The 23288-nt window shown below is 48.2% G+C and overlaps 1 protein-coding gene across 1 annotated transcript; it reads right to left on the bottom strand.

Moving 5' to 3' along the window:
* Positions 1-1262: 1262 nt before the first annotated feature.
* On the bottom strand, positions 1263-22157 carry TUBB3 (tubulin beta 3 class III). Its single transcript, XM_077450491.1, has 4 exons — positions 21994-22157; positions 8809-8917; positions 4566-4676; positions 1263-3279 (listed from the first exon to the last, which is right to left on the bottom strand). The coding sequence occupies exons 1-4, from the start codon at positions 22048-22050 to the stop codon at positions 2207-2209; spliced, it is 1350 nt and encodes a 449-aa protein (XP_077306617.1). The 5' UTR covers positions 22051-22157; the 3' UTR covers positions 1263-2206.
* Positions 22158-23288: the final 1131 nt, after the last annotated feature.

Here is a 23288-nt window from a genome sequence, read left to right as displayed (position 1 = left end):
GGTAGTTAATGGAGCCTCCTGTCAGAGTGTAACTGCACCCCCCATATGGGATACAAGCAGACAGCTTACCAGGGGCAGCTTGTCCATTAAGGGCGCACAGGAGCCTCCCCCCCCCTTGCCAATCGCCACCCCCCCACCCCCCATCCATGAGTCTGGCCCCTTTCAGGACACCGGCGCATGGATTCCAATGTGGAGGGGCTGTTTTTTTAAAGCACTGACTAGAGCCAGAGGCTCTAATAGGCTTCGATATAGGGTGGTCTCGGGTCGCAGAGAGTGCACTCTGATCCCACCCAGGTGTGTTACAACAGCAAATGAATATTCTACTCCTCCCAGCCAATCAGGAAGCCGATTATGACCCCGTTCATCCAGATGGCTGAAAGGACAGGCAATCCTATTGGATGCTTAGGAGGAGAAATGGGAGGAGCTGGAAGCCGCCATGGAGGTGGTTGTTTGCTGCCCCCCCCCCCCCAAAATAAATAAATAAATAAAATAAAACAAAAACACACCAGCCGCCACTGCAGCATTACACAGTCTGTTGGACCGCGGCATTACACCGGCAATCTGCTGATCATGGGTGCAATGCTTTACAGGTCCCTAAGAAAAAATAAAAATATAAATTCATATTATTTACATGCAAACCGATGTGTATTTATAGATTTTTTTTTAAGTGAACTTATCTTTTAAGTCCACAATACACCCCAAACCCTCCTCCGTTCCCCACAATACTTGTGCTCAGTCCCACCTTCTTTGGAGTAAAAAAACAAAAGCCCCCCCCCCCCCAAAATATGGGGCTCTCCATGAAAACTAAAAATACATTTTTGTGCCTTTGGAAGACTTTTCCTCTTCCTCGGGGGCCTCGGGATTCGGGTGTTTTATAAGAAGCGCTAATTTTATCCTTTGCCTCGGGCTTTCTAATACATGAGAGCAGCTCCCAATTTGGGTCGTAAAAAATCCAGTGTTCTGGGCAAAGTGAAAAACAAGGTTTTCTTTTGAGTGGGGGTGGGGTGGATATTTATATAGACGCACAGGGTCATGCACTTACTACAAAGCCGGCTTTGATTCTTGGTGGATCAGAGGGCCTTTCAATTATTGTTTGTAAATTGTAGTTTCTCCTCAATTAACAGCGGCCTCAGATCGCAGACTAGATAAAGCATTGAGCATGCCGATCATCTGATATGTTACTGTACACATGTCATTAAGGAGGAACACACAGCGGCTTGTTCAGCGCTTTAGAAAAAAAAAAAGAGTCCATCGCACTCACATGTTGGACAGCAGGAAGTTTATTTGTTATTTAAAAATAAATAATCCAATAAACTTGACATAAAAAATAAGAGCACATTAAAAAAAACAAAAAAAAAACAAATGAAAGATTACGAGAGAAAGATGAAGACACAGAGTAAAACCTGGGACTCTGGCGCTAGAGTTTACGCTTTAACTTTGTTGAGAGCCGGAGTTCAATTCTCTCCCCGCGGACACAAATCCCTATTGTCATCCATGCAGTTATGAAGACACTTCACTTCAGCTCTTCCTGCTTAGAACGCATTGCCAGACTATTTCTAGACTTTCTGCTTTTCACTCAAAACACATTCAATTTGCCATCTGCTACTCCACACCCTTCCTTGGCCCTCGTAAGCTCTCCCTTGCTGCAGAGGCCTGCAAGGCCATGGACATCCTCTCTAAAAGTGATGTCAACCGGCCTGTCCATGAACTCAGCTTGACCATGCCTTGAGCTACCACTAATGGTCAAAGAATGGCAGACCCCAACTTGCAGAGATCAGCTTACAGGGCCACTATTACTTGTGGTGGCCTAATTTCCGTGCCCATGGCCGTCCCTTAACTATGGAGAATGGACCTAGGAACAGAGACCTTGTCATGATGTCACAACATTGAGGTTTTCACAATCTCAAGGCCTGGGGGCAGATAAAGAAGAAATAAGTCATGTACATCGTGTCCTGCAACATTTTATGGGCCTTTGTCCACAATAAGTTCTGATCTGCCTTTGCTATTAACACACTGTGCAAAGTAAATTCTGCAGGGTTTGGCATTGGAGAGCTAAATAAATAAGGGAGATGAAAGGTAGAGGTTCTGACCCTGCCTGGGACTATAATTCTAACTCAGAAGCGATGCATGATGCAATATGAGTAGGACTCCTAAACCTGGGGGGGCACAAACAGAGGTCTCTAGCCCTGGGATGGCTTTTTTTGTTTTACTTTCCTTGAGCCTCAGATTCTTCCTCATCATCTTCATACATCTCGCCCTCCTCTTCGGCGGTGGCATCCTGGTACTGCTGGTACTCTGATACAAGGTCATTCATGTTGCTTTCGGCTTCTGTGAACTCCATTTCGTCCATGCCCTCTCCGGTGTACCAATGCAAGAACGCTTTGCGTCGGAACATGGCAGTGAACTGCTCGGAGATGCGTTTGAAAAGCTCTTGTATGGCGGTGCTGTTGCCGATGAATGTGGAGGACATCTTGAGACCACGAGGTGGAATATCACACACAGCAACTTTCACATTGTTGGGGATCCATTCTACAAAGTAGCTGCTGTTCTTGCTCTGGATGGCCAGCATCTGTTCGTCCACCTCCTTCATTGACATGCGCCCACGGAAGACGGTAGCCACTGTCAGGTACCGTCCATGGCGGGGATCACAGGCCGCCATCATATTCTTGGCGTCAAACATTTGTTGAGTGAGTTCTGGGACCGTGAGTGCCCGGTATTGTTGGCTGCCACGGGCGGTCAGTGGGGCAAAACCTGGCATGAAGAAATGAAGACGTGGGAAGGGCACCATGTTGACAGCCAGTTTACGCAGATCAGCATTGAGTTGTCCAGGGAACCTCAGGGAAGTGGTGACCCCACTCATGGTGGCACTGACAAGGTGGTTAAGGTCTCCGTAGGTGGGAGTGGCTAGTTTAAGGGTACGGAAGCAGATGTCATATAAAGCCTCGTTGTCGATGCAGTAGGTCTCGTCTGTATTTTCTACCAATTGATGGATAGACAATGTAGCGTTGTAGGGCTCCACTACTGTGTCGGACACCTTCGGGGAAGGCACTACGCTAAAAGTGTTCATGATGCGGTCAGGGTATTCCTCCCTGACTTTACTGATGAGCAGTGTGCCCATGCCAGAGCCGGTGCCTCCCCCCAGAGAGTGCGTCAGCTGGAATCCCTGGAGGCAATCACAGTTTTCACATTCCTTCCTCACAACATCTAATACAGAGTCCACCAGTTCTGCACCTTCCGTGTAGTGACCCTTCGCCCAGTTGTTACCGGCACCGCTCTGTCCTGAGGAGGGAGAGAATGAGGATACGATGAGGAATTAGAATATCTAATGAATTTTGGAATAATGGTTACATTTCTGCAAAAATGTTTAATTATTGTAATTTTTGTGATGCTTCAAATTATTGTTTTGGTTTGCACTAGTACAAATGGGAAAGAAATAACATTAATATAAAAAATATATAATTCACAAAGTGAGGTTTTTGGGATTTTAGAGGTGCACATTTACAACAAGGTTATTTAGAAAAAATATCAAAAACAGACATTCAAAAGATAAATATTTGATATTACAGTACATTTACAAGTGCAAACTAATTTGATCTCTACATGTTTCGCCTTGGTTATTGGCTTCTTCAGGAGAATTTGATATCAGGCACAGTATACCCTGTATATTCAAAAGCTATGTCTATAAAAGTATGTCTATTGAGGCTCCAGAGTCATTGGGGTATAGAAAATCAGATCATCAGGTATAACCAGGGGAGTTTAACAAAACTTGTGGCCACTTATTAAAATGAGAAGAAAAGAGGTTTAACCTTAAACTACGTAGGGGGTTCTTTACTGCAAGACCGGCAAGGATGTGGAATTCCCTTCCTATGCTGGACCACCTTACTGAAATATTCTTGTCTGCTTGTGATCCTGACCTTTTGGCATGTCCCCGACTATCCCTGTTTGCCTGTTACCCTGAACCTTTGGTGTGAACTCTGTTGTCCTTTTCTGCTTGTGGCCCCGACCTTGGCTTATTCCCTTACTATCCCTATCCTCCTGTTGCCTACTGTGGGCGTGAGCTGGGGGACCCTGGGGGTCGCGACCTGGAGCCACTTGCAGCCCAGTCCATTCTCAGGTTGGTGACAAAGCTGTATTATTTCAGTGCCATAGAGAAGAATGAGGACACTAAGCTGATTCTGCTGTCTGACAAGGATGGCTGGATCACAAAACTGGCTGAACACTTTGGGGCTGATTTACTAAAAGCAAATAGATTGCTTAATAAATGAGGTAAAGCTTCATTTTACAAAGAATACCCAATCACATGCAAGAAAAAAACAGCATTTCTGCCTGCATATAATTGGATGAAGGAAGTCAGCAGAGCTTCCCCTAATTTACTAAGCTCTGGAGTAAATGAACTTGCAAAGTGCACCGTCTATTTGCCTTTAAAAAATCAACCCCATTGCCTTTGGCAGATGAAACAATTTAAACATATCTATATATACTGTATATACACAGTTGGCTGATGTTCATTCTTAAAATCACACGGAAATAATCTGCAAAGACAAAGAAGCAGATTTGTGTTATACCGAATATGAAGTTATCGGGTCGGAAAAGATGTCCAAAGGCTCCAGAGCGGACGCTGTCCATGGTTCCAGGTTCCAGGTCTACTAGGATGGCTCGCGGGACGTACTTGAGTGCTAGAAATACAAAGAGACATGCGGTGAGAAAGCAGAGAAGCCTCCAAGCTGGACCTCTATGGCCCTATATGGCCCTCTGTGGACCTCTCTGGACCTCTGTGGACCTCTATGGCCCTCTGTGGCCCTCTGTGGACCTCTATGGCCCTCTGTGGACCTCTATGGCCCTCTGTGGCCCTCTGTGGACCTCTGTGGCCCTCTATGGCCCTCTATGGACCTCTGTGGCCCTCTGTGGACCTCTATGGACCTCTATCGGGATTACACAGGAACGCATAGCACGTTCCTTTGCACGGTGCAATTTTGTAGCCCATTCCTTTGAATGAGATGAAAATCTCACTGGAATGCACAAAAAGTAATGCATGTACAACTTCTATACACAGTTTGGTATTCCTGTAGGCGTTTGAATTACATTGAATTTCAGCAGGTCCTGGAGGCTCCCTGTGGGACTTGTCCTCTGCTGGGGGGGGGGGTTGATGTTTTTCTCTGGGGTGGTATTTTCTATGATTACAATGGATTGCCCGGATTATATCGCTCTGTATTCTGTGTGAGGTCGAGTCCTCATCTTTCACCCCGTCACTGATCCTGTTGAAGGTCCGCAGGGGGTGGAGTACAATTTTTTTTTACCTTCTCTGTCTTTTGTAGATGGTCTCTGTTTGGAGTTTTGTATTGAACTTTTTTTCTATGTTATTTTTGAAAACTCAACAATATATATATAAAAAAATCCTGCGGCACCAAATTGCTGCGGTGCCGTGTGATTTGGTGTATTTGCAATCTGTATGTGGGGTGTTGTTAACATTACATGCAGATTGCAAGAGTTTGAAGGCGGTGTGGGAAACGTCCGTAGAACGCACCTTTCCCGCATAGCATTAGGTGTGAAGTGGCCCTTAGACACTTTCATACATAAGGATCTTGTATAAAATGTGTGGAAATGGCCTCCAGCAACCTCCACTAATGGCAGCATTTATCAAACTATAACTAAAGCCTATTCTATTTTTGTTTTGAGTGTGGAAGTGTTAGCACCTCTGTCGGGTTTATGTGTTTTGATATATTGGTGGAAATGAGGAGCGCTGGATCAATTTGGTGGTCAAACCAGAAAAGTTTTTTTTTTCCCTCTCAAATCAAACAGTCCCGATTCTTTCCAGTTCCAGCAGCCCTGATGAAGGGGGACTCATGGAACCCATGAATTGTGTTATCCACTGTGACAGACAGGTGGACTACATGCAGGGTAGCCTCTTGCGTACAGCTACTTTTCTTAAAGTAAACTGGCCAATCAGAAACACGGAGCTGTGTAGCCTGCTTCTGGACATGTGAATGGCTTTATTGCTGATTCACTGACTTCAGGCTGCATTTCACCAATGTCTCCACTAGAGGGGGCAGGCGCTGTCTGCTCAGTACTTACAACCTACTCACTATGTATAACTTGTAAAAAGTGAAAAAACAGCGCTGTCTATAAGTGAATAAATAACATATTTCCCACCATGTGTACAAAAATTATTGATATTGCAAACTTAAATACAAAACAATGATAAGAAACAAATGTATAAGTCCAAAATTGAATGAGAAGCCGATGGTTAAATGTAGAGGCAGGAGGATAAGAAAATAAAACTTGAGTCCACTTAGGTGACACCGCACACAACACCCTCAGAATATGAAGAAAGTGCCCCAAGGAAAGATTCCTCCCCCACTAGATCCAGTGAGGCTTAGCAGCTAGTCAGATCTCTTTTTAAGGAGATCAAACATGCCTGCAACTTTAACCCCCAATCTGGACCTTTGTACCAAGATACACCACAGGTAACTCCAGTCTGTATATCTCCTCCTCAGAGCGTCTCTCATCCCAGCCACATCGAGGAGAGACGCCGCACACAATACGAGCTTCCTAACCCTTCTCCTACAGGCCCCGGGGAGGCTGGGACATGTAGTCCACTCGTACTACCTTGTAATCAAAGTAGGCTGCGTCCTGACTATACCTCCCAGCATGCCTCGCCTCTGACCAACTCACTTCCGCCTCTCTCTCAATAGGCGCCGGCGAGGCAGGGCGAGGGTCGCTGGAATACTCCCTATGGGCCCTGGCATCTGAGGGAGCTACAAGAATTCAAGATGTCCTTCCTGGTATATAATGGAAGATGACATTACATCATTTAGGAGTCGGGGGAAGCCATGATGGTCTCTGACAACTTTTAATATAGTGAGAAGATGTATGTGAAAATAAAGCTGCTTAATGAGATTTGGACAGTCCGGAGTCTTCTTGAATACTGGTGCCGATCTGTCTGGGTGGGCACTGGGCACACTTAGGCTTGTCTAGGTGACGAGCTGTTAATTAGTTTGCTGTTTATGTTGTGCTGCTCATTAGATGGAATGACATTACCGTTTACAGTTTGCATTGTTTAGGATAATGTGATCAGGCTTTTGTCTGATATATATTCTCTGTGTGGAGATTTGGAAAGAAACTGCACTAGGGTAAAATTATGCAAATAGCTGAATATCTAAATTCAAAACATAACAGTTCGGGAGCTGCGATTCTTACGTGTCACATAAATACAGATTGAAACAAGGAAAAAAATATAGAGTCGCGCTAACCATATGATTCTAAAACCAAAATGGGAAAAAAACAAAACACATATATATGAACAACCCATTAATCAAATGATGTGAAACATCCTATATATATAATGTGACAAATAATTAAAAATGACAAAAAAATCTAATATAAGTGGTGAATATATATCCATCATAAAATTAAATATTTAAAAACAACAATAATGTTCCCCTGAATATATCATAAAACATTGTCATTAAAACACAAACAAAAGTCATAAGTGCGCGAAATTAGTTGAAAAAAAATGGAAACATTGTGACCAAATAAATATACACCGAGTGCTGTGTAATAAAAGTCCATATAGCTGTGAACAAGACCGTCGCCACAGTCCAGAAACAGCAGGCTGGATATATATTCACCACTTACATTTGTTTTTTTGTCATTTCTAATTATTTGTCACATTATATATATAGAATGTTTCACATCATTTGATTAATGGGTGGTTTATATGTGTTTATTTTTTAATTTTGGTTTTAGAATCATATGGGTAGCGCGACTCTATATTTTTCCATATATTCTTTGTGAGTTTACATGAAGTCAGTTCCAGTTTGCACCTAAGCCGGTGTCGTCTAGTTTTTGGGTGCAATGCTCAGCTCTAATACCCGCTTCCTGGTTGTAGAGTGGAGGGAGCTGTATCTTGGTGGCATCACCCAGGTGGGGTGCCACGCCTTCCCTCACAGCTACAAATGAACCTGATCTGAACATTCTCATCTCTCTTGCTTCAACACGGGAAATTCTCCCTCCATTTATCCCGATGGTCACAGGACAGAAAACCGAAGCAGAAATAGAGGGGATCTCCTCCGATCTGTCCTGGGAGCGGTTCCCTCCATATTGGGGAAATATTCCCTCACTTCCTGGACAGGAATGAAGGAAGATCCCCCAACAGGCTACTAATGAAAATCCGTCAGGGAGAGAAATCCGTCAGGGAGAGAAATCCGTCAGGGAGAAATCCGTCAGGGAGAAATCCGTCAGGGAGAAATTCGTCGGGGAGAAATCCGTCAGGGAGAGATCCGTCAGGGAGAGAGATCCGTCAGGGAGAGAGATCCGTCAGGGAGAAATCCGTCAGGGAGAAATCCGTCGGGGAGAAATCCGTCGGGGAGAAATCCGTCGGGGAGAGATCCGTCGGGGAGAGATCCGTCGGGGAGAGATCCGTCGGGGAGAGATCCGTCAGGGAGAAATCCGTCAGGGAGATTATCCTTTTCATTCCGGATCAAAACCTAAATAAATAAGTGTTGGTTTTGGGTAGCATTTATGGTGGAAATATAAACTGCCTTTTTGTAGTCACAGATCAGCCGTGTTCTATTAAGTAATAGAACAGCTCTCAGCTTGGAGGATTTGTAATTAAAGGCATCATAAACAAATCATTTGATTAAAAAAAGAAAAAAAAAATCTTAAAGTAAACTGGCCAATCAGAAACACGGGGCTGTCTAGGCTGCTTCTGGACATGTGAATGGCTTTATTGCTGATTTCTCGGACTTCAGGCCGCATTTCACCAATGTCTCCACTAGAGGGGGCCGGCGCTGTCCGCTCAGTACTTACAGGAGGCTTCATTGTAATAGACACTAATCCTCTCCAGCTGGAGGTCGGAGTCCCCCACATAGTTTCCAGTGGGGTCAATTCCATGTTCATCGCTGATCACTTCCCAGAACTGAGGAAAGAAACAAAGAGAGTTATAAGAAAAATGAAAAGAAGAACCTGAGTATACTGTAGGCTAGGTGTGTACAGAATGAAAATATGTTCAGAATTTCCCCACTAATCATGTGAGCAAATACAGAGAGCCCTCATTGGTCGGGACACGGCTGGTTCCCCCTCTATGGTGACACCCAGGGAAGTGATCCCACTGAGAGCAGAACTCTTCACTTTCCTCCTCTTACACCTTCACAATCCCCCCCCCCCCTCCCCCCTTTACACATTTGGACATTTAAAATGTTTTTGTTTATATTTTAATATACTTTAACGGGGGATTTACACTTCTGGTGGCTCCCTCACCTCAGCTAGAATGACGCCCCCCCCCCCCCCCTCATAGCCTGCCTGTCCTCCAGTAATCAGACTTGTGCTGATCCCCCCTGGAACCGATCAAAGCCAAAATGGAAAAATGTCACCAGCACACCACAGATCTCCAAAAATGGGTCCAAAAGTTGAAGATTGCATTGTTACAGCAATGAGGAGCGTTCCGGAGCCTGTGACGTCACATGCCTGATGAAGGGGTCCACTGAGGCTCCATGTGACGTCACATGCCTGATGAAGGGGTCCACTGAGGCTCCATGTGACGTCACATGCCTGATGAAGGGGTCCACTGAGGCTCCATGTGACGTCACATGCCTGATGAAGGGTTCCTCTGAGGCTCCATGTGACGTCACATGCCTGATGAAGGGGTCCTTTGAGGCTCCGAAGCATTGCTCATTGCTGTAACTATGTGATCTTTATTAAAGTTTTGGACCCGTTTTTGGAGATCTGTGGTGTGCTGGTGACATTCAGCAAGGATGCAGAACTGCACCCCTCCCCCATTGTTAATGCATGCCTTAGAATGGGTTTGTTGCTCTGGTGGGGGGTTGTGTTTCAGAGGTTGGACTTGGCCCCTTAGTTCCAGTGAAAGGAACGCTTAAGGCGTCGGCATACCAAGACATTTTGGACAATTTCATGCCCCCAACTTTGTGGGAACAGTTTGGGGACGGCCTCTTCCTGTTACAACATGACTGCCCACCAGTGCACAAAGCAAGGTCCATAAAGACATGGATGAGCGGGTTTGGGGTGGAGGAACTTGACTGGCCTGCACAGAGTCCTGACCTCAACCACATAGAACACCTTTGGGATGAATTAGTGCGGAGACTGCGAGCCAGGCCTTCTCGTCCAACATCAGTGCCTGACCTCAGAAATGCTCTTCTGGAAGAATGGTCAAACATTCCCATAGACACCCTCCTAAATCTTGTGGACGGCCTTCCCAGAAGAGGTGAAGCTGTTATAGCTGCAAAGGGCCAACTCAATATTGAACCCTCCGGACTAAGACTGGGGGGGTCATTAAAGGTCATGTGTGTGTAAAGGCAGGCGTCCCAATACTTATGGTAATATAGAGTATGTGTGACATGGAGGGGTGGTTAGAGGCAGAAAAAAATGGCCAGATGCCCCCAACAGCCCCACTACCCCCCCCCCCCCCATAAAAAGTGGTACATGTGTGTTGGGGGGGGGGGCAGAGTGCCACTTTAAGTGAATGTTCTGGACAGAACTGGAGGGGGAGGGGGGAGTGACGGCTGTACTCTTCCTGACTCTTTAGAGGAGGCTACAAGTGGGTTACACAAATCCTCTCTTCTCTGCAGTTAGTGCCCCCCCCCCCCCCCATCAGTGCGATTCCCCCCCCCCCCCCCATTCAGTGCCCTGGACACATTGGGGTTGATTTACTAAAAGAAAATAGACTGTGCACAATCACGTGCAAGGGAAATGTAAAAAAATTTGCATTTTTGCTTGCGCGTGATTGGATGACAGAAGTCAGCTGAGCTTTTGCACTTTGCAAAGTGCACAGTCTATTTGCCTTTAGTAAATCAACCCCATAGAGCCTAATGGACAATGACTCCAGGAAGACAGAGATTGTGTAAACAGAAGACCTCTTATAACATTGGTGTGCTGGGTGCTGCTTTCACGTGTGACTGCCGCGGACTGTCCACTATAAGTGATGAACATTGTCTTCTCACATGACCCCGGATAATATGTCCGTGGGAGGGGCCTCTAGTAAGGGGGTGGGCACAATATGGCGGAAGGGCCACCAGCAGGTGACTAGTTGTTCTATCAAGAAGAAGTGCGGTGGGGACTTCTACCTTTTGGCACCAACATCAAAAGCGCCCTTACAAGTTCACACCAAAGCAAGAGTAGACATGGCACCGCTGATCGGGACGCCTGGGATCCCCACTGATCCTCACCAATCCCTGCCGATCCCTGATGATCCATGCCGAGGGGGGGGAACTCTGCACACTCCCGGGGCAAGGGGGGGAACTCTGCACACTCCCGGGGCAAGGGGGAGGAACTCTGCACACTCCCGGGGCAAGGGGGAGGAACTCTGCACACTCCCGGGGCAAGGGGGGGGAACTCTGCACACTCCCGGGGCAAGGGGGGGGAACTCTGCACACCTCCGGGGCAGGGGGGGGGAACTCTGCACACTCCCGGGGCAAGGGGGGGAACTCTGCACACTCCCGGGGCAAGGGGGGGAACTCTGCACACTCCCGGGGCAAGGGGGGGAACTCTGCACACTCCCGGGGCAAGGGGGGAACTCTGCACACTCCCGGGGCAAGGGGGAGGAACTCTGCACACTCCCGGGGCAAGGGGGGGGAACTCTGCACACTCCCGGGGCAAGGGGGGGGAACTCTGCACACTCCCGGGGCAAGGGGGGGGAACTCTGCACACTCCCGGGGCAAGGGGGGGGGAACTCTGCACACCTCCGGGGCAAGGGGGGGAACTCTGCACACTCCCGGGGCAAGGGGGGGGGAACTCTGCACACCTCCGGGGCAAGGGGGGGGAACTCTGCACACCTCCGGGGCAAGGGGGGGGAACTCTGCACACCTCCGGGGCAGGGGGGGGGGGACTCTGCACACCTCCGGGGCAAGGGGAGGGAACTCTGCACACCTCCGGGGCAAGGGGGGGGAACTCTGCACACCTCCGTGGCAAGGGGGGGGGAACTCTGCACACCTCCGGGGCAAGGGGGGGGAACTCTGCACACCTCCGGGGCAAGGGGGGGGAACTCTGCACACCTCCGGGGCAAGGGGGGGGGGACTCTGCACACCTCCGGGGCAAGGGGGGGGGAACTCTGCACATCTCCAGGGCAAGGGGGGGAACTCTGCACACCTCCGGGGCAAGGGGGGGGAACTCTGCACACCTCCGGGGCAAGGGGGGGGACTCTGCACACCTCCGGGGCAAGGGGAGGGAACTCTGCACACCTCCGTGGCAAGGGGGGGGGAACTCTGCACACCTCCGTGGCAAGGGGGGGGAACTCTGCACACCTCCGGGGCAAGGGGGGGGAACTCTGCACACCTCCGGGGCAAGGGGGGGGGAACTCTGCACACCTCCGGGGCAAGGGGGGGGGACTCTGCACACCTCCGGGGCAAGGGGGGGGAACTCTGCACATCTCCAGGGCAAGGGGGGGAACTCTGCACACCTCCGGGGCAAGGAGGGGGAACTCTGCACACCTCCGGGGCAAGGAGGGGGAACTCTGCACACCTCCGGGGCAAGGAGGGGGAACTCTGCACACCTCCGGGGCAAGGGGGGGAACTCTGCACACCTCCGGGGCAAGGGGGGGAACTCTGCACACCTCTGGGGCAAGGGGGGAACTCTGCACACCTCCGGGGCAAGGGGGGGAACTCTGCACACTCCCGGGGCAAAGGGGGACTGATGTAAGTTCGATCTCTGTGGAGGTATACAGAGACCCCTTCACATCAGAGGCCCCCCCTTACGTCACAGTCTGCAGAGATCCCCCATAATTATTGGGGGGGAGGGGTGACACCATGTTTTACCACACCGGGAGGCACCAACCCTGCCAACTCTTGGATCTTTTGTATTTCTGGCACACATTGCCCATTCAGGACAGTGACAGCTTTTCTTTAAAGTCCACCCCCCCAAACAAGTTACACCTCGATAGCACCCCCTATCTGTTCCTTACTCTGAAAATCATCAGGTGTCAGCAGGAAGCGATGTCCATCAGGTGATAGCACCCCACCATGGCACCCCCACCATGGCACCCCCACCATGGCACCCCCACCATGGCACCCCCACACACAGAAGCAGTAGGAACTGTGCAGCGGCGGAGGCAGAAGCGGGGGAGGGGGAGCTCAGTGATGGCGGATTCTTTAGGGAGATCCGGTCACTTTCCACCAACAAGTGATATTTTCCAGCTCTGGATGGAGGATCCTCTCACTACCCCTCCCCCTCCCATCTATCCTTCTCATCGCAAAGCATTTCCTATTCTTTTTAGCTTTTCCTTCCCATTTCATCCCATCCTCCACACACTTCAATATCAGGAAATCTGCCGGATTCGGATCGATTAAAGTCAGTATTGCAGCCAGCCAATGACAGCCAATGACAAGGCAGCTCAGTCTCTTGTATTTGCATTGTGTAAACCAGACAGGCGATGGGATTTCATACGGCGGAGAAAGACGGAAAATCACAGCAAAGGCCACAAAGACCACGCCAAGCGCACAGACTGGCAACACCCGGCGAGCACATCCCGGGGGAGGGGCACGGGATCATTCATCACAGAGGAGCCATGAAAGAAGGAAATGACAATGAGGGAGGATGCCGAGATCAGAGGAGCGGAGCCTGGAGGGCACAGCGCAGAGAAATCAACGATTATTTTTGCTTTTTATCAAATTTATTTTAATAAAATGCTTTTGGAGAAAAAAAATCTATCTAAAGACAGATTGCTATTTAAGATACATTAATTGAGTTTATTCAGCATGAAATGGAGCATGAGGCTGTATATTCTGCAATATTTACATTTTGGGTAAACTCATTCAATGAATCCAAGCTCTGCAGGCTGAGATAACATGCACTGCACTGATCACACAATGTCACAGGAACCATGGAGATAAAAGTTCAGGAATATTCCTTCATCCCATTGTTTAGGAGATCTATGTACACTACAAACTGTATGATTGGATCGGTTCTGATATCGCTGCTTTACTAACCTGACAGCTTATTATTATAAATAGGAAACCTTCATTTTGTTTGCAAATATTAAAAGATTCCAACAAGAATAAGTCCTTCCATATAAAGAGCACCTCTCATTTCAGATCCATCATGGCAGCGCCCAATCACCTTCTCCCACCACGCCCCTCACCTTGTTGTGTCACCGCCCCATTAAAGTGAACAGGACTGTCAGTCAGCCAACAGCAGGTCAGAGGAGGAGCCAACGGCGGGTCAGAGGGGGAGCCAATGGCGGGTCAGAGGGGGAGCCAACGGCGGGTCAGAGGGGGAGCCAATGGCGGGTCAGAGGGGGAGCCAACGGCGGGTCAGAGGGGGAGCCAAAGGCGGGTCAGAGGAGGGGCCAACGGCAGGTCAGAGGAGGGGCCAACAGCAGGTCAGAGGGGGAGCCAACGGCGGGTCAGAGGGGGAGCCAACGGCGGGTCAGAGGGGGAGCCAACGGCGGGTCAGAGGGGGAGCCAACGGCGGGTCAGAGGGGGAGCCAAAGGCGGGTCAGAGGGGGAGCCAAAGGCGGGTCAGAGGAGGGGCCAACGGCAGGTCAGAGGAGGAGCCAACGGCGGGTCAGAGGGGGAGCCAACGGCGGGTCAGAGGGGGAGCCAACGGCGGGTCAGAGGGGGAGCCAAAGGCGGGTCAGAGGAGGGGCCAACGGCAGGTCAGAGGAGGGGCCAATGGCAGGTCAGAGGGGGAGCCAACGGCGGGTCAGAGGGGGAGTCAACGGCGGGTCAGAGGGGGAGCCAACGGCGGGTCAGAGGAGGAGCCAAAGGCGGGTCAGAGGAGGGGCCAAAGGCGGGTCAGAGGAGGGGCCACTGTGACACAGAGATGACAGTTGCTCTTTAGAAGTTATGATTTAAATCACATCCACTCTGGGAGGACATGAGGGATGAAGATTCTATGCGGATCAGAAGTGATCCAAATGCAAAGATTCTCATGTCATCTAATAAAACATTATTTCCAGCGATGGGCGTTCACATATATGCCGTGCGATTCTGATCCGAATAAAAAAAAAGGGTCCTCTGCGAGTTTAGTGCGATGCGAATTTCAGCTCCATAGACTTCTATGGGATGGGACTGAAATCGCAGTCCAGTGTTCATCACTGCAAGTTTTTTTGTCTAGATTTTATCAAAATTAAACCGCAGATGTGACCCCTCCCCCTCACAGAAATTCACATTGAAATCGCAATGCAAATTTGCACTGAATTCGCAGCGTATCAATGTGAACCGGCACTCAATCAGTACTACTAATGTTAGATATTATTCTGTTTATAATAATTTGAATATATTATTATATACTATTATGATATATCTCATTATTATGATATATTATTATTATATTGTTATTATATATTCCTGCAGCCTCCATATTGGTTCTGTTCCCTGTGAATTCCTCTCTATTTATCTCATCAGATCCATTGTGGGCTCCACCTAATCTACTTATTCCTCATCCATTTCTTCTAGAAGGATCCGTGAAGAGAAATCTTCTTATAGTAGATATTATCGGCCTTTCTCTGCAATGGGCAGTGAATGTCTTTGTATCTTATCTCCTCCATATATATATATATACTTCATAGGAAGGATTTAAGGTTTGGATCCCAGTTTTGTCCAAACCCAGAAATCAGCTGCCAGCGCCGGGCCAATGAGCTGGAGGGGATTCCCTGCCGCAGCACAAAGAGGCGGGGATGTTCATGACATCATTGATCTAATATGACCCGAGTGTCTACGGTCGGTGATGTCACCCCTTTGGGCTGCCGGGTGGGGAACGTCCCGGAATGAACCTTCCGGTTTTGCCCAAACTTCAGATCACCACAAGTTACAATTGTGATTCTCCAAGTGATATTACCGCCCCTCAGATTTGTAATCACTTACGGAGGACGCAGCTTCTTTATCTTTAATCCTTGTCTATGTTCCAGTGTGAGCCGGAGCCGTGACCTCCGCCATGACCTCAGCCAGGACCTCAGCCATGACCTCAGCCAGGACCTCCGCCAGGACCTCCGCCAGGACCTCAGCCATGACCTCCGCCAGGACCTCAGCCAGGACCTCAGCCGACCTCAGCCAGGACCTCCGCCAGGACCTCCGCCAGGACCTCCGCCAGGACCTCAGCCAGGACCTCCACCAGGACCTCAGCCAGGACCTCAGCCGACCTCAGCCAGGACCTCCGCCAGGACCTCCGCCAGGACCTCCGCCAGGACCTCAGCCATGACCTCCGCCAGGACCTCAGCCAGGACCTCAGCCGACCTCAGCCAGGACCTCCGCCAGGACCTCCGCCAGGACCTCAGCCAGGACCTCAGCCAGAACCTCCGCCAGGACCTCAGCCAGGACCTCAGCCAGGACCTCAGCCCCAAATTTCCTGTCTCAGGGTGGCCCCTTTTTCTTGCAGCATCCTATGGAGTCCCCCTTGGGCCCCGTACACACGGGATGAATGTTGGCAGACAGCGGTTTTGCCGGCTTTTCTCAGACCAGCATTCTGGAAAACCAACAGCCAACCGGCTCCCAATCATCGCTCTCAGCCAATGGCGGAGAGCACTGATCAGAGTGTTCAGCGAGGGGGGGAGTGGCGCCCTTCTGTAGTTTTCTAGAGTGGGCGGAGCCTGCCGGGCCCCTCCCACAGGTGTATACTATACAGTGATGATGTCACTGCTGCTTTTACAAGATAATTTCTAGGTTTGCAAAGGCATCTGACGCACACAAAGTGGATTTACATCCTTTGCGGCTATTATATAAATATAATGAAACAAATGAAGAGTGACCGGGGTTTAGCTCTAAAAAGGTTAAAAAAAGGAAGCAGCTTATTGGTGGATGTCATAACAACCAGGAACAAGACATTGTCTTCTAAACGTTCGGTGGATTGTGTGGAACGTTTATATTAGATATCAAGTTATGTCAATTCAAAGTCCCTTAGAGGAGGAGAGCAGACGTAGCAAATTCCTCTCCTCGTTCCTCCATAGCGCCCGGCTCTGTGCCCTCCAGCTCATATAATTAATCTAATAATGGTAATGTGTGGGCACAGCTGTTCCGGCACCCCTCCCCCGGTGACAGCTCAGAGACCTGCTGCGCTCATTGATTTGCCGTTCTCCAGGCTCCGGGGACCGGCTGATGACTCTGCAGGGCGATCAAAGCATCTGTCTGTCTCCCAGCAAGTGCCGTCTGGCACCAAAGATGCGCCGCTCCTCGCCGTGATGTCACACCTTAGATTAGAGGAAACTGCCAGACGATCGCTTCCCATTGAAGGGCCAACAACGCTTTCTATTTAATATAAGGCTGCCTGGGGGCAAATGATCAAAGAAACAATTCTTCTTTCTGATCATTTTATTCTATCTCAAGGAAAGTTTGACCAAATTCTGAACTGAAAAGGAAAACTCTGTTAATGGATTGATGAAGCGGCGATCGGCCAATCGCTTCACTGCACAAAGGGGAAGAAACTGATATGATTTGTAATTCAATCCAATAAAAGAAATGTAACAAAATATGATTATATCCCCTCTGGTTCTCCCCGTTATGCTCTGAAAATCTCAATTGTTAAATAAATGAAAACAATTTGTACTTTATTATCTTCATGTCACAGACTGACCAGGATGTCATCTCTGCTGTTTTTGTATTGAATAAAGAATAAAATATAATATACAATTACAATATGAAAAAATGTATTACATCAACAGGTGTCCGGCTATCTTGTGCACCTGTCCCATCCAGGGGACAGGCCCATCCCCGCGCACCTGTCCCCTGGATGGGGCCCCGTGCACCTGTCCCCTGGATGGAGCCCCGCGCACCTGTCCCCTGGATGGAGCCCCGCGCACCTGTCCCCTGGATGGAGCCCCGCGCACCTGTCCCCTGGATGGAGCCCCGCGCATCTGTCCCCTGGATTGAGCCCCGCGCACCTGTCCCCTGGATTGAGCCCTGCGCACCTGTCCCCTGGATTGAGCCCCGCGCACCTGTCCCCTGGATGGGGCCCCGCGCACCTGTCCCCTGGATTGAGCCCCGCGCACCTGTCCCCTGGATTGAGCCCCGCGCACCTGTCCCCTGGATGGGGCCCCGTGCACCTGTCCCCTGGATGGAGCCCCGCGCACCTGTCCCCTGGATTGAGCCCCGCGCACCTGTCCCCTGGATTGAGCCCCGCGCACCTGTCCCCTGGATTGAGCCCCGCGCACCTGTCCCCTGGATGGAGCCCCGCGCACCTGTCCCCTGGATGGGGCCCCACGCACCTGTCCCCTGGATGGGGCCCCACGCACCTGTCCCCTGGATGGAGCCCCGCGCACCTGTCCCCTGGATTGAGCCCCGCGCACCTGTCCCCTGGATGGGCCTTGTAGACCTGCCCCCTGGATGGACCTTGTAGACCTGTCCCCTGGATGGGCCAATCTGTCTCATGGGTGGGTCTCATGGATGAACTATTTGATAGTGGTCTATCTTATTGACATGCCTGATGAAGGGGTCCTGACAGGCTTTGAAACGTTATCTGCTATAATGGTGTGATCACTGAATAAAACTTTGGACATGCTCTGGAGATCCATGGTGTGCTGGTGACATTCTTATGATCTTATGGACATCTCATGGATCTATTTGATGGATTGATCTCATGGACGTATTTGATAGATTGATCTCACGGACCTATTTGATGGATTGATCTCACGGATCTATTTGATGGATTGATCTCATGGATCTATTTGATGGATTGATCTCATGGATCTATTTGATGGATTGATCTCATGGACATATTTGATGGATTGATCTCATGGACCTATTTGATGGATTGATCTCACGGATCTATTTGATGGATTGATCTCATGGATCTATTTGATGGATTGATCTCATGGATCTATTTGATGGATCTATCTCATGGATCTATTTGATGGATTGATCTCATGGACCTATTTGATGGATTGATCTCATGGACATATTTGATGGATTGATCTCATGGATCTATTTGATGGATTGATCTCATGGATCTATTTGATGGATTGATCTCATGGATCTATTTGATGGATTGATCTCATGGACATATTTGATGGATTGATCTCATGGACCTATTTGATGGATTGATCTCATGGATCTATTTGATGGATCTATCTCATGGATCTATTTGATGGATTGATCTCATGGACATATTTGATGGATTGATCTCATGGATCTATTTGATGGATCTATCTCATGGATCTATTTGATGGATTGATCTCATGGATCTATTTGATGGATTGATCTCATGGACCTATTTGATGGATTGATCTCATGGATCTATTTGATGGATTGATCTCATGGACCTATTTGATGGATTGATCTCATGGATCTATTTGATGGATTGATCTCATGGATCTATTTGATGGATTGATCTCATGGATCTATTTGATGGATTGATCTCATGGACATATTTGATGGATTGATCTCATGGACCTATTTGATGGATTGATCTCACGGATCTATTTGATGGATTGATCTCATGGATCTATTTGATGGATTGATCTCATGGATCTATTTGATGGATCTATCTCATGGATCTATTTGATGGATTGATCTCATGGACCTATTTGATGGATTGATCTCATGGACATATTTGATGGATTGATCTCATGGATCTATTTGATGGATTGATCTCATGGATCTATTTGATGGATTGATCTCATGGATCTATTTGATGGATTGATCTCATGGACATATTTGATGGATTGATCTCATGGACCTATTTGATGGATTGATCTCATGGATCTATTTGATGGATCTATCTCATGGATCTATTTGATGGATTGATCTCATGGACATATTTGATGGATTGATCTCATGGATCTATTTGATGGATCTATCTCATGGATCTATTTGATGGATTGATCTCATGGATCTATTTGATGGATTGATCTCATGGACCTATTTGATGGATTGATCTCATGGATCTATTTGATGGATTGATCTCATGGACCTATTTGATGGATTGATCTCATGGATCTATTTGATGGATTGATCTCATGGATCTATTTGATGGATTGATCTCATGGACCTATTTGATGGATTGATCTCATGGATCTATTTGATGGATCTATCTCATGGATCTATTTGATGGATTGATCTCATGGACCTATTTGATGGATTGATCTCATGGATCTATTTGATGGATCTATCTCATTGATCTATTTGATGGATTGATCTCATGGATCTATTTGATGGATTGATCTCATGGATCTATTTGATGGATTGATCTCATGGATCTATTTGATGGATTGATCTCATGGACATATCTTATAGATGTCTTGCAACATCAGATCTTTCGTTGGATTGAGCACATATAGGACCCCATTACTAATAATATGACTTTTGCCCAATTATACAATTTTGAGATCTCTTTTGCTAAAAATTGCAATCATTTCTTGTGTCATTGAACATCCTGAACTGTGAAGATACTGAAGTGTTTTTCTATATCCGGAATGAAATGCTGGTATCCGGTTGGGTTGCCAGTCTCAGTTCTTTGTCTGCAGTCGTACAAATAGAATTAAAGCCAGGATGACATCACCTTTCCTCATTCTACGCTTGGAGCTTGCTGCGGCAGGATGGGAGTGGCCCTGTGCAGCTGAACAATACACGAGTGGCCGGATCCAGCGTGGCAGAGGTTAAATAATGGATGAGCTCAGCGACAGCCCCCCCCCCCCCCCCCCCAAGGCATGGAGATGATATCAGGGCTTTCTCTCCCCAATGTATTAGGAGAGCAGCAAGCAGCTGGGCTCCCCGCAGGATGGCGGCTGTCATTAGACTCAAGCTAATCTGGGAAACGGGCACAGCCTAATCGCACCCCTCCCCTCCCCCCATCCACCATGACAATCACTGACACCTCCCTTGGCTGACTCCAAGCAGATCCCTTCAATTAAACAGGATTTACTCACTCAGCCGCCCCTTCCCATCAAAAGCAATGAAGTCACCGCTTGCTGTCGGTTTAACCCCTTCTCTACCACCTCCTCTATGGTAGGCAGCCAACCACAACCCATGACCGGCCCGGATGGACCGCAAGGCCTACAATGAGGGGTGGCAAGGAGGCCCCCTGATGGGACAATGGGGCTCTGTCCTGTCTGGCAGCAAAACCAGAAAAGGGCAGGGTGTGCGCCCACATAAAGGAATAGCGAGGGCTGAATGAAAGGCATTATATGAAGAGTATGGTGATGCCAACGTACCCGAGATAAACGAGAAAAAAACACTGGTGCTGGTTTTCAGGGTCTACGCAGATCCATAGTGATGGTTCCTGTAAAAATTCCATACCTGCTGGGCATTGTGCTCTACCTCCAACCCCTTGCCACCCCCACCCCCCACGTGCCATGCGCCCCTCTGCCGCTGCAGTGTTCACGTCGCCCTTTGTTCCTGCGCTGCAGTGATGGGTGTGGCTCTGCAGCACTGTGCTCCAATCGTGGTGCCCACCCAGCGTCCCATCGCCGTCTGGAGACACAGACACCTGGGCTGAGCAGGTGCTGCCATCCTCCGCCTGGGTGTCACCCCTGCCAATGCCAAACCTGCGGGGTGTGCCATCTCTGGGGGTGGGGGGCGGGCACCTGTCTGCTGCCAAGGTTATTTGATATTTAGAGGGCATTAAAATTGAAGGAAAAAAAATCTTCACATATGAATATAAAAGACAGCGGATCCTTCCATGTATGTATAACCCTGTATATATATATATATATAACCCTATGTATATATTCATATGTATGGATACAGATAGATGTCTGAGCCCCACCCCCATATTTAGATATATATGTATCCTGGCATAATTGCAATATATATATATATCTATATACTATATTTAAATGCATACCCACTATTGTCATCCTTCGCATTATATAATAATAATAATAAGACATGTATATCTTGTGGCATTGATTGCAATATACAGTATAATATATTATATACACATAAATGTATAAATGAAATGCACACTAATAACATATATATATATATATCCTGGCATGCATTGCAGTATATATATAGATATAAATGGAGCGCACACCCGCTCTTGCCATATCCACCTCTATATATAATATATGCGGGATGTAGAGTGTGAGCTCCGTGGCCCAGGGGTAGCCCTTACCTTGGCCCCGATCTGGTTGCCGCACTGGCCGGCCTGGATATGGACGATCTCCCTCATTGCTCGGTCGGGTTGGGATCGGGATGCGGAGACTGGAGGCGGCGCTCCGCCGTCCCGTAGCTTATAAAGCGGAGGCGGTGACGTCACGGGGGCCGGGAGCCAATGGCGAGCCACCTGCGAAAAAGCCGCAACATCCCTGCAGCATCAGCACCGGGCCGGGCCGGGAGCGCGCACAACACGCCCAGGGAGGCGCGCGGCCGCGGATCCCGATTGGTGGCGTCTTTTTTATTGCCGGGCGCGTGCTCGCGGCAGTGGGGGGCGCGCCTATAGTCAGAGGCAAAGTGACTCGGCAACCTGTAGATGGGGGAGGGGAGGGGGTCACAGAGGACAGAGAGCTTTGTTCAATCATCGCACACACTGTATATACCATGTCACCAATCACCAGTATATACCATGTCACCAATCACCAGTATATACCATGTCACCAATCATCAATATATACCATGTCACCAATCACCAGTATATACAATGTCACCAATCACCAGTATATACAATGTCACCAATCATCAATATATACAATGTCACCAATCACCAGTATATACCATGTCACCAATCATCAATATATACCATGTCACCAATCACCAGTATATACAATGTCACCAATCATCAGTATATACCATGTCACCAATCACCAGTATATACCATGTCACCAATCACCAGTATATACAATGTCACCAATCATCAATATATACCATGTCACCAATCACCAGTATATACAATGTCACCAATCACCAGTATATACCATGTCACCAATCACCAGTATATACAATGTCACCAATCACCAGTATATACCATGTCACCAATCATCAATATATACCATGTCACCAATCACCAGTATATACCATGTCACCAATCACCAGTATATACCATGTCACCAATCACCAGTATATACAATGTCACCAATCACCAGTATATACAATGTCACCAATCACCAGTATATACCATGTCACCAATCATCAATATATACCATGTCACCAATCACCAGTATATACAATGTCACCAATCATCAATATATACCATGTCACCAATCACCAGTATATACCATGTCACCAATCACCAGTATATACAATGTCACCAATCATCAATATATACCATGTCACCAATCACCAGTATATACAATGTCACCAATCACCAGTATATACCATGTCACCAATCACCAGTATATACCATGTCACCAATCACCAGTATATACCATGTCACCAATCACCAGTATATACCATGTCACCAATCACCAGTAT

Source organism: Lithobates pipiens, unplaced genomic scaffold (assembly GCF_037356315.1).
Source record: "Lithobates pipiens isolate NorthernLeopardFrog02 unplaced genomic scaffold, aLitPip1_a1.2 Scaffold_10, whole genome shotgun sequence".
Taxonomy (NCBI): Eukaryota; Metazoa; Chordata; class Amphibia; order Anura; family Ranidae; genus Lithobates; species Lithobates pipiens.
Note: the sequence above shows the minus strand (reverse complement) of the source record. Positions and strands in the feature narration are given on the sequence as shown.